This window comes from Pseudorasbora parva, chromosome 15 (genome assembly GCF_024679245.1).
Source record: "Pseudorasbora parva isolate DD20220531a chromosome 15, ASM2467924v1, whole genome shotgun sequence".
NCBI classification, from domain to species: Eukaryota; Metazoa; Chordata; class Actinopteri; order Cypriniformes; family Gobionidae; genus Pseudorasbora; species Pseudorasbora parva.
This window is the reverse complement of record NC_090186.1, coordinates 12583029-12596200: the sequence shown is the minus strand read 5'-3', so window position 1 is coordinate 12596200 and position 13172 is coordinate 12583029. Positions and strand designations below refer to the sequence as shown.

General features: G+C 38.7%; 1 protein-coding gene across 3 annotated transcripts in view; it reads left to right on the top strand.

The window, feature by feature from the left end:
- usp24 (ubiquitin specific peptidase 24) overlaps positions 1 to 13172 on the top strand; it is an 85325-nt gene that overhangs the window by 14812 nt on the left and 57341 nt on the right. For all 3 annotated transcript variants that reach the window (XM_067417154.1, XM_067417153.1, XM_067417152.1), the window contains exons 2-7: positions 4505 to 4673; positions 4766 to 4833; positions 4960 to 5103; positions 7761 to 7883; positions 8305 to 8340; positions 8456 to 8521. In XM_067417154.1, the coding sequence (XP_067273255.1) occupies positions 4505 to 4673; positions 4766 to 4833; positions 4960 to 5103; positions 7761 to 7883; positions 8305 to 8340; positions 8456 to 8521 (606 nt within the window). The remainder of the gene's footprint in view (positions 1 to 4504; positions 4674 to 4765; positions 4834 to 4959; positions 5104 to 7760; positions 7884 to 8304; positions 8341 to 8455; positions 8522 to 13172) is intronic.

Here is a 13172-nt window from a genome sequence, read left to right as displayed (position 1 = left end):
ATTTCATTCAATTACATTTTCGTTTTGATTTATCTGCTATTTAATATTGATGATGGCATTATTTTACATGTGCATATGATTGCATATGATATCGCTTGTTTCTGCGCCATCTTCACACGTGTTTTGACCAGATGATTCAGCACTCTTTCAGGAGATGTGCAATTGCACCCCTACTAGGGATGTCAACGATTAATCGATGATCGATTAATTGTCGATAAGACATTTGATCGATAAGACTTATCGGTCATCGATTAAGCAGGGTCATGCGCGTGGGTGCGGCTCAACCGCGAAACGGGAGGAAAAATGATGCGAGCGTGCCCGAGTTCTATTTGGGACCATTTTACAGCTGGAGTAACACCTTCATCATGACTGCAAGCTTGCATGTGCATTCGCAGCCTTTTGTTTTGTGCAAATGTAAGTTGTAATATTGTGTTTATTTTGTGTAGGCCTATCTTTAGCTGATTTATCTCATAAGGATGCATTTGATTAATAATTAACGTTAGAGGCGAGTGGTAGTAAAAGCGTGGCGGTGATCAGCTTCAGCGTGCAGCTCCAACAGCAATGCACAGCTAATAATGACTATGATTGGAACTGTCATATTACACAACATTAATGAAAACACTATTGTAATAAAACATTGTGATTTTTAATTATTTGGGTTTATTTGCCTTGTGTTTTATTGCGTTAATCCAGGAAGAGCGCATGCACAACATGAGTCACGCATTCTGACTCGCGCATGTCACTTGTTCAAGTTCACTTCTGCATTCGCATCAGATTGTGCTGAAGTAATTTGTAATATTACATTTATTTTGTAACGTTATATATGTGATCAATCATATAGGATGCGTTTCTTTTAGCGAAATAAAACGCACTAACAAATGGCTTCAGTCAGTGATGGCTACCGGTTTTCATTCAGTGCTTCGGCTTTAGCGCATACAGAGCAATGCATAATAACGATGATTGGGACAGTCATATTATATACCAGAAATGAGAACACTATTTTAATAAATGGTTGTAAAGTCATTGGGTTTAGGTGCCGTGTTCAGAGCGTTGTTCCAGGAAGAGCGCGTCTCCCATTCTGAACATGAATATCAGCAACTCAATTCAAGTTCACTTGTGCATTCGCATCATTTTGTGAAGATATATAATTTGTAATATTTTGTTAACTTTATATAATTCTGATTAATCTCATATAGGAAGCTTTTTGTTGAGCTAAATAACGTCCTAGCAAAGAGCAGTGTAACTTACCAGTGTTGATTCAGCGCATCCGCTTCAGCTCAGGCAGTTCAAACAGCAACGCACGACTAATAATAACTATGATTGGGACTGTCACATTACATAACATTAATGAAAACAATATTTTAATAAATCGTTTTGAATTAATTGGGTTTAGGTGACGTTTCAGCATGTTGTTCTTGCAAGTGCGTCCACAAATTCTGAATAACAGATCTGAGGCTGCGTTCGTGTTGTATTACATGTTATATTTGGTTATTAAATAAGTAATTTAATTAAATTATAAATAACATTGACTAATTTTACAATCCCATAGCCCTTTGTTTAGATAAAAAAAAAATCCTTCTCATTCATTTGGTGAAGAACATGGCGTTTTGAGCAGCATTGCACATAGGCCTACTGTCATGCTGTCGGCTATAAGCCACTGCTGTAGACGTATATTTCAGTATTATGGTTAACGATTAATTGATCGTTAATTTAAACGACGATCAATCATGGGAATTTGTGAAAATTGACATCCCTAACCCCTACCATATAACAGTGAAAACGCAGAAAGCCGTAATTTTCTGTCAATGGCAGGTAACGAAATTTTAGTAACAGGGTTAAAGAAAAAAAAGAAAAATTAAGGATATGTTTAATTGCTGTATAAAACCTTGATTTGATTTGACTTGATTTGCATTGAAAACTGTAAACGCACAATCTGACTTTCAGCTATTTGCTCAAAAAGTCCCTTTTTTAAAAATCTAAGTACATTGCCCCCCTTACCCACATTATTTACTTCTAATATTAGCCATTAATTGCAACTAAAAAAGAACATTTTTTTTATCTTTTTGGCAAATCATAATATGAAACCATGTTAGTAGGTTAACATACAACAAATATCACTTCCCTGCCATTCTTAACATTTGTGGTTTTTCAATATTAAAGTCACATGGCATAGGTTATGTTTTCACACTCCACAGCTCCTGAGGTGACTTTCATTTGAATGTATGAAAGAAAAGGAAAAAAAAAAATTAAGGATATGTTTAATTGCCGTGTAAAACCTTGATTTGATTTGACTTGATATGCATTGAAAACTTGATTTGCGATGCAATTATGGGCGTTCAAAATATTTAGAAATTCTGTGGAGTGGGGATGTCAAAATTACCAGTGCTCCGGTACCAAGTCGGAACTGAAATTGTGAAAATGTGACTATACCAGCATTTCTGCTGTACTTCGCTGCGTGTCTCTGTGTGAGTGAAGGCCACAGACGGTTTCATTTACTGTGCGTGCATGACGCTCACAGCGTTTTCAGCCTTTGCCGTCTCACTGTATGAGGCCATGAATGCATGAACTTTATCTCCGGAGCCGCTTTGAGAGTCACTTTTGAGTTTCATTTGAAAAAAAAAATTACGTCTTATCATACGTCAAACCATAGATATGTATACATATCTATGCGTCAAACACCCACACAAACTCAAAGGTCTTCACGGCAACCCATCAAAATGAGCTAATTAGTTGTTCTACAAAAAAAAAAAAATGTTCATTTAAATTGACAGATTTTTTTAGTGATTATAAAGAGACCACTCTGTGTTTTTGTTTTTGTTTTCGCCACAGGTTTTGTGAGTGACATCCACTAAAATTATGTATTTGAGGAATTTTTTTTCTTTTTTTTTCTTTTGTTCGTTCATTACCACACACTTATGTCGATCTGAGTGGGTCAGTCCAACCCCTGGCCCTTTTTTAGCCTCACCACTGCCATAATCATTGATCTACATCCCACCATTGTGAAAATAATTTTATTTCTCCAGTTCTTAAAAAGCCATAAACTTGTTTTTAAAAGCCCTGCAGATACCCTGTGAAACATCTTTCACAGTAGCTGCTCTCAGTTTGAGCTCAGTGTTAAACCTGCTGTATAATGGCTTTTTAATAAGTAAACAGTAACAGCTGAAGTTCAGTCAGGTCAGGAAAAGCTTTATTTAACCCTTGAACTCAGAACCTGCCCACAAGGAGGCATTCACTCCTAATCCCAGGTCTAAATCAGATCTCGGTTTTCCCTCTCAAAGTTAGAAAATCACTGATTTCCAGACCTTGTTGGGAATGCCACGACAACTGACGTTCCCCTGAGTAACCAATAGAGAGAAGGTGACTTTCACTCTGTGTTGCTGCGCTCAGTCTTTCCAGACCTGATTGCACATTCACTTATTCCACTCACTCAAGGGCAAACATATGTCTTGTATACTAATTCCCCTGGCAGAACTGTTTTCTGTTCGCAGAGTCCGCAGCCCATAAAGCAGTAATCTACTACAGCACATATGCTGAAAATCACCAAACACCCATTGAAATATTTGGCTTTTAAAGTTGTGATATAATTGCAGTGAAATTTGAACATAAATAGCCTCAAAAAATCAACTGCCAAGCTAATTTCTTTTTGCGTTCCACTCAACATCATCAATATGTGCTAGTTTCTTGAGTAACCATAATCCAGATTGCAGTATTAATTATAAATGTGAAACAGATGACGTAGATAATAAAAAATGAGACGTGGTAGTGGCACAGCATTGAATTACATTCTTGAAATGAAGAGAAAGAGACTGAAATAAATATCAGATTTATTATCCTGGCTAATATGTTTGTTAGGCCTTTTTTTAATATTTCTGAAATTAATATTGTCTAAAAATATCAACAATTTGGGGTATTTACTATTTTTTGTGTTGCTTTTGTAATTTGATTGTAATATGTAGGCAGATGGAGTTGGCCAACATACTCTTCTTTAGATATCGGTCATTGAAAAGTGTCTTGATTAACACATAATTAAATGTCGTACGTTGTAACCTTTAAAATAACTAAATAATTAGGTGAAGTGATATAAATGTAATGTAATGTGGTCAAAACCTGCCTGGAACTACTTTAGCTGTGCGTTTCCTTTAAAAAATAATTGCACACCTTGGAACGTTAATCAACCAATCAGATATATGTATATATGTATATATGTATGTATGTATGTATGTATGTGTGTGTGTGTGTGTGTGTATGCTGTTTGTGTGTGTGTGTTTGTATGTATGTGCATTGTGGTTTAGTATTTTGTGCACAAACTCTTGCACTACAAATTTGTATTGCTGGATTGGATCTCGCTCCAATAGTTTCCTGTTCTCGATGTGTCATGTTAAGAAAAAACATAGCATTAAAATACTGTAAATAAATAAAAAGTTAAATTTATAGAAAATATGAAAAAAACAGTAATTGCAAGTGTTCATTTTGTGAAAGATTTCTCTCTTTCTCTCTCTTATAGAGGAGTAATGATGAGAATGGGAACTGTTCTGGGAACAGTATGGAGTTCCCCACCACTAATCTGTATGAGCTGGAGAGCAGAGTGTTTACTGACCACTGGTCCATCCCGTACAAGAGAGAGGAATCACTCGGCAAGTGCCTCATCGCCTCCACCTGCCTGGCCCGACTGGGTAAGTTTTTATGGCTTTTTTATGTACATGTCTGGATTTTTGTGTACTCCAGAAAGAAATGTCACATCTGAAATCATATTTCCTCTCTCCAGGCCTGGCTGATGCAGATGAGAACTGTAAGAGGTTCATTGACCGCTGCATGCCTGAGGCCTTCAAAAAGGTTAGTGTGTGTTTGGATAAGCAGGCATGTAAACGTACCGGCTCTACCAGGTGTTTGTTAGAGACTTTTGTAAATAACGAGATGTGACGATGAGATGAATAATTCAGATGTTAAATGGTGTTGTAGTTGCTGACGTCCAGTGCGGTGCACAAATGGGGAACAGAGATTCACGAGGGCATCTATAACATGCTGATGCTGCTGGTGGATCTGGTCGCGGAGAGAGTCAAACAGGATCCCATACCCATCGGCCTCATGGGAGTTCTTACCATGGTACACATACCCTTTTGAGTTTACATTCTAGTAAATATGGTTAGCTTCTACTACTACGACTGCATGATAATTAAAATAAATGTATTTTTGGTGACATACTATATGTAATTGCTCTTCAATATTAACATTATTAACATGTTGACACAAAGTAAAAAAAAAAAAATGTGTTTTTTTACCTGTTATATACCTGAGACACAGGGCTGAGCTTCGCGTCAGGTGTGAGATACCGGAGATGCGGCGCTGAGCTTCGCGTCTGTTGTGAGATACCTGAGACGCGGCGCTGAGCTTCGCGTCCGGTGTGAGATACCTGAGACGCGGCGCTGAGCTTCGCGTCCGGTGTGAGATACCTGAGACGTGGCGCTGAGCTTCGCGTCCGGTGTGAGAGACTTGAGACGCGGCGCTGAGATTCGCGTCCGGTGTGAGATACCAGAGACGCGGCGCTGAGATTCACGTCCGGTGTGAGATACCAGAGACGCGGCGCTGAGATTTCACGTCCGGTGTGAGATACCAGAGACGCGGCGCTGAGATTCGCGTCCGGTGTGAGATACTTGAGACTCGGCGCTGAGATTCGCGTCCGGTGTGAGATACCTGAGACTCGGCGCTGAGATTCACGTCCGGTGTGAGATACCTGAGACGTGGCGCTTAGCTTCGCGTCCGGTGTGAGATACCAGAGACGCGGCGCTGAGATTCGCGTCCGGTGTGAGATACCAGAGACGCGGGGCTGAGATTTCGCGTCCGGTGTGAGATACCTGAGATGCGGTTCTGAGATTCAAGTCCGGTGTGAGATACCTGAGACGCGGCGCTGAGCTTCACGTCCGGTGTGAGATACCTGCGACGCGGCGCTGAGATTCGCGTCCGGTGTGAGATACCTGAGACGCGCCGCTGCGATTCGCGTCCGGTGTGAGATACTTGAGACACGACGCTGAGATTCGCGTCCGGTGTGAGATACTTGAGACACGGTGCTGAGATTCGCGTCCGGTGTAAGATACTTGAGACACGGCGCTGAGATTCGCGTCCGGTGTGAGATACTTGAGACACGGCGCTGAGATTCGCGTCCGGTGTGAGATACCTGAGACGCGGCGCTGAGTTTCGCGTCCGGTGTGAGATACTTGAGACACGGCGCTGAGATTCGCGTCCGGTGTGAGATACCTGAGACGCGGCGCTGAGATTCGCGTCCGGTGTGAGATACCTGAGACGCGGCGCTGAGATTCGCGTCCGGTGTGAGATACCTGAGACGTGGCGCTGAGCTTCGCGTCTGTTGTGAGATACCTGAGACGCGGCGCTGAGCTTCACGTCCGGTGTGAGATACCTGAGACGTGGCGCTGAGCTTCGCGTCCGGTGTGAGATACCTGAGACGCGGCGCTGAGCTTCACGTCCGGTGTGAGATACCTGAGACGCGGCGCTGAGATTTGCGTCCGGTGTGAGATACCTGTGATGCGGCGCTGAGATTTGCGTCCGGTGTGAGATACCTGAGATGCGGCACTGAGATCCGCGTCCGGTGTGAGATATTTGTGATGCGGCGCTGAGATTTGCGTCCGCTGTGAGATTCCTGTGACGCGGCGCTGAGATTTGCGTCCGGTGTGCGACCCCCTTTAGGCACAATCGGCTTAAGAATGTGCATGTAAATGCACTCAGTATTCTTTTCCTATCTGGGATGGTACACACACACACACACACACACACACACACACACACATAGATGATTCGACTATCAGTCGACTATAGAAAGATTTGACAATTCTGATTCGAATGTGTAAATCCTTAGTCGGGGACACCCCTAATTTATATGAACCAATTTAACAAGTAATGTATATTACGTATTATGTGTAATACATATCAATTAAATGTTATGCTTTAATATATATTTATATACAAATGTATTATAATAATTCATTTTAATAACAGTTATTAATATAATGCATTAAATATGTATATAAATGTAATAAGTATATTATGCAATATTTATTTAATGTAATGAATATTAATAAATAAGTTGGCTGAACATCTGATGCATAAGGCACACAAAATAGGAAACACTTCAGGAATTTTTAAGGTGTCATCTGATTGGTTGAATTCTCCAGGATTTCCAGGAGAATTCAATGCATTTCACATTCTTTAGGCCGTCATGTTTACAACAGTGACAATTAGCGCCACAATTTCATGGCACCATTGTTGCCGTAAATTTGCAGAGCGTGTCCGCTCTCTTATAGATAATTGCGATGCGTAGCATTGACTACCTGCTGTGTCACGGGCCCAAGGTTCAGAGCCTTCATTAATGAATAATTTATTAGATGCACTCAGGTCTGTTATTTTAGAGATGTTAAATTTACATTTTCACGCCCTTAAACATGATGCGGAACAAAACGATCTGTGATTGGTTATGTGATTGGATCTTTGTGATTGTCGATCAGACATCTTCTTGGGCGACATTTGGCCAATGAAAGCTGCTATGAAGTCCAGACCTTCAGCCGTCAATCTGAATTAAAAAAGACGTCTCTGTCTGCACCATGTCTGACTATAGGAAACTACAAGATTTCTTTATTTGAAAGATTAAAACTAGTGTAATGACGTAGTTATTTCATATCACCAGCAAGTATATTGATGGCCCTACGTCTATCTTCGGGTTAACTTTTTTCTCTGTGTTGTTTTATTGATAGGCTTTTAACCCCGATAATGAGTATCACTTTAAGAATCGGATGAAGGCCTGTCAGAGGAACTGGGCGGAAGTGTTTGGAGAGGACAGCATGTTCGCTGTGTCTCCCAGCTCCAGCTATCAGAAGGTACTGTAAATGTGTGGGTGTGTGCGTGTGCTTTCGGCTTGACGTTTTTGACATGACAGAAAAACTGGTTTTGTAGATTCCAACATGTTTGTCAGGAAAAGAGTGGCACAGTGGGGGATTTTTTTGTCAGAAGTTGCGCATATGTGGATGTTTGATGGAAGTACAGTGAATGAAAAACCTGCAAGTTTATGATTAAGAAATTATACTTTTATGATGCCAATGAGTGTTGTTGTATTTCTGCAAGTAAGCCTGTTAATTGCAAAGCAAAAAAGAGTCATTTAGACCATGAAAAACGCTTTTCTAAATATATTCTCTAAGATGAAATTATAGAATTTGCAAAGAAACATACCTGCATAAGTGAAGTAAATACCACATTTTTTGCAAGCAATTTATCTCATATACTGTGTTCTGATTGGACTAGGAGCCTCACGGCTGGCTGGTGGACTTAGTGAATCGGGTAAGAGCTTCAGTCACTGATGGAAGGAATCATATTATATTACCTTGCATTAGACGTTAGAAAAATCTATGGGGTATTTGATATCTCTAAGTATGACTCTTTCTTATATCTGCAGTTTGGAGAGATGGGAGGCTTCACAGCAATTCAGTGCAAGCTCAACCAGGAAGAATTAGAGATTGGGGTAAGACTGTGCACTCCGGGCAATTCTAAATGTTCCTGATATAGAATAGTCTTTATATTTATTTACCTCAAATGCCCAATGTCAATTAAATGAGACCGTTGTTGGTATTATTATAATAGTTATCCTTTGTGAACTGACTTTCTCAATTGCACATAGACCTTTATCACACTTCCTATTTCCAGCAAGTGAAGCTGTGTATCGCTACTTCCGCTACAATTGCAACACAATCAAAAAGGAATGTCTGAATCCTCTCGCTGGTGTTACTGCAGCGATCCTGCTGCTCTAATTCTAAATGATGACACCCATATCGTCATATCCACAATTATATCATAGATTTCATGATTTCCAGACACAAAAAGAATTGAGGAAAGCATGGGTGGGACTCATACAGCGGGGTCTTCTAAAATAATACGCAGGAGTACGTTTGTGTATATTAGACATATGTATTTCCATACTGAGTATGTTTACGTCTCATCTTATTATTCATTGTTTTATTTATTTTTATAAAGATTCACGTGGCCAGCATGTTCCTTAGGGTTGGGCATCGTTTTGATTTGAGCGATTCTTACTTTCGATTTTGGTTCTTTTCGATTCTCGATTCCGATTCTTTGAGGGGTGGAGTCAAAACATATCACATCGATATTCAGTGCTATTTTCAATATCACAGAGGGGGAAAAAGCTGCATATACTGTCAAATAGATATTTTTTATATAATAATATTTTTTGTCTGTCTATTGAAAATCTAGGCAATCAAAAAATTCTTCTGAAGAGATCACTTTATATGATCAAGCTTTTAAGCTTTTTCTCATATATAAACATTGATCAATTACTATTAAAATTAACTCAAAAATATTTGCTAACTCTATGTATTTTTTACAACGGGGTAATTGTGTTGCAATAGCTTACACAGGACAAGTAAGCTTGATTTCAAATGGTAAATTAAATTTAAAAGACGAGTAAACAGTAATAAAATAAGATCAAATAAACAGACTACAAACAATAGCACAAATAAATACAATAGAATAAAAGATGAAATACGAATGACATAGACTGCTTTATTTTTTCAGGTAGGTCTAACATTCAGGTAAGAAACTGAATAATTTTTTTTTCAAAGTAATTCAATTTAAAACAACATTGGATAATGTTCTTTGTAAAAAAAACATTAAATAGCCACGAGTTGATCAGTCAAGAGCACCTAACCCTTTAAGACCTCACGCATGCATGGATCCGAAACACTGTTCCTGTTAATCATTCTTCCTGAACTGTTTACGACTGCGTTTACGTCGCTTTTCAAGATGTGCACTGAGAATTTTTTTGAGTGTATTTGACCAATAATAAGCTGTAAAAAGAAGCAAACGTTTGCACTTGTATGTCAGAGGCGGCTTTATTACGGTATGTGCGCTTCAGATGCGAGTGCGAAATCTGCTGGGATTAGCAGAATTATGTGCAATCCCGCGTGAAATTCAGACCAATCACACACTAACACTAACATGCTGTCATGAGAAAATATCCAGCAGAACACGCGTTCGCCGTGTCCAGAGGGTTAACCGGGCTGAATGAGAATATGCGGCAGCTCGCTGTCGGTCATAGAGGAGAGGAGGGCGCAGCTGGTATCGATACTGTAAAACTGAGTATCGTATCGTTTCATATATTCCAGTATCGATACATATCGAAATATCGATATTTTTGACAACACTTCTTAATATAAATATATTTAATTATATATTAATTAATATATTTAGAAATGTATCCAAAAGTGCATTCTAAATAATAAAGTTCAGTGCTCGTCTTCTCATTAACATTTTTTTTTTCTCTTACTGATCATTTTCCATACCTGCTGAGTTTACGTTTTTAAATGAATTTGACTGATAAACACCACTTTGAAAACTAACCATGGTTGTATTATTATTATAGTAACAATCTTTTTTTTTTCATTGATTGATCCTGACACTGTGGTCATAAAAAAGTCATTAAAAATGTGCCCATTGGCCCCTGTCTATCATGGCCTCCTAATAATCCCCATATAATGAATGGCCTAATCACTCAGTCTCCTCTCCACCAATCATCTGGTGTGTGGTGGGCGTTCTGGCGCAATATGGCTGCCGTCGCATCATACAGGTGGATGCTGCACATTGGTGGTGGTTGAGGAGATTCGCCCCATCTATATGTAAAGTGCTTTGGGTGTCTAGAAAAAGCGCTATATAAATGTGATGAATTATTATTATTATTATTATTATGGTTAAACGATGGTAAATAAACCAAGGTAACCACAAACCAACCATTGTTTTAAGATGCGCAGTGTACATTTTAGCGGCATCTAGTGGTGAGGTTGTGACCTAGAATTGCAACCGCCCACCTCTCACCCCTCCCTTTCGAAGCACATATTGAAGCTGTGGTGTATAGCATATTGAAGATATTGTCGTCTGAGACAGCAGAGAGTGACTAGCGCTCTGTAGAGCAGTTTTTTTATTATGGCTTCTGTAGAAACATGGCGGAATGAAATGGTGACTTCACAATAAGGGGACCTGCGGTGTATGTAGATAGAAATGGCTCATTCTAAGGTAATAAAAACATTAAGGTTCTTTATACACCACTGAAAACATAGTTATGTAAATTATATTGCATTTCAGTCAATAGATCCTCATAAATACTACACACTGCACTTTTAACGACAATCACCATGTTTTTTGGGGTGGGTTTGTGTTAAAACCATGGTTAATTTTGTAAGAGCAGTATAAAATTGATGAATAAATGCGTGGTAACTGCCTTAAAGAAATGTAACTATGTTAAACATTTAATTTATCTTAAACAGTATTGCATAACAGCGTGAATATTAAGAATTTTGACATATATGTGATAATTACATACATGGAAATAATTGTCAATGAAAAATGACAGAAAAATGACTAAAATATTGAATACAAATAAATGTTAATTTTAGACGAGCACTGACACGTGTGGTGAAATAGTCACGTACGTTTACGAGCTTCAGCTTATGTTGGGTTAAAAACTACAAGTTCCTTTGAGTTTGGAAAATTCTGTTACATGGTAATTATCAGAATATCTCTTCTGTCTCTGAAAATGTCTGGATTTTGAAATCATCCTGCGGTTGCTCATTTTAAGAGCCAGTTAGTCAACTTAACAGCACATTGAAAATATACATAACCGGAAAAATCAATGCTGCTTCTAGCACTTCCGATAATCAATTCCGACTGTGATAAAGGTCTATTGATAGTGGCTTATGGCTTGCTTGACACAAATTAAATTGTATTGACTAATTGTGGTTTCTGTGTAAACACAGATGTGTGTTTTTTTTTAGTCTAATCTTTGCCAGTTTTCTGTTTTCTTCAACTGATTTTTTTTAAATACAATTATGAAAATCTTAATATGCATGTAAATACGTAAATGTGTAAAAAGAAAAGGGAAATAAACTGCCACTATTTAAACCATTACCAAAACGGAGTAAAACTAAACTGACTTTTCTCACAGTGTCTGAAATGGTGAGATAAGGGATTAGTTTTCTCTGAACCCCTCCTTTCCAAGAGCCTAATTGGCTCTGATTGGTCAGATGCCCCAGTCTTTGTGATTGGTCTACCACTTACAGCGTGTGCTGGAAACATCACAACAGTAACAATATCGTCGGTTTTACCGTAACCATTCAAGTCAATCCTCATCCTTTGGAAGTGAGAACGTCGTCTTTTCGACATGTCAACCACATGATCCAAACTCTTCCAGGCCTCAGCTACAGCTACTGTGTTTGAGACGGACCAAAGTAGATGTTGTTAACATAAGTTTTTTTACACAGTTTTACACATTACAAAATTCATAGTTTTCTCGTGTCGTCATGCGCTTAAAACAAGTTTTTTCCTCCATTGCCTGCCAGTCATTTTTACCAGTTTATATTCAGTATTAATGCAGTAAGACAGTGATAACATAACAAATTCAATATACACCTTATTGATGTTGCATACTTTGTACAGGAAAGCAGATGAATACAGAATATTAGTGCAGCACGCAGTTTCTCCTTAGGTATTTTTCCCATTGAAACCCATTATAAAAGAAAATGCCTTGCGTTGGCTCATTTACTTACCAGTACATAGTATACATCATCAAAAAGATGTAAACTGAATTTGATATTTTAATATCACTCTTATAGTACATTAAGGCACTTTAAGGGTGGGTTGCACTAATGCAGATTCTTTAGCCTGTCGTCAGTTCACCCTCCGCCTGCTCCTTCATCAGCTCTATAACGGGTTTACTGCGTAATCTGTGCTTAAAATTAAGTGGTGCAACAACTCTATTTAAAAAAACCCATATCAACAAATCCTAGATTAGCATTAAACATTGCTTAATTTAATCCTTATTGGTGAAACTCACCCTATAGTGTTTTTCACGTTAAGCGTTTTAAAAACATCCCGCTGTTTTTAGTGATTGAAATATGCAGCAGGGGTGTATATGGATCATAAGTGCCCAGTACTTGCATCGTGTTCACATATTTTTGTTTTAAGATGGAAATTTGATAGAAATCCATTGAACTACAGCGGTTTGCCCTCCAAGGCTCCGTGACAGTCACGTGACTGAAAACTATGAATTGGGGCACTTTAAAATTAAAGTCCCCATTAAATCAAAATGTAAGTGTTTTGGGGGGGCT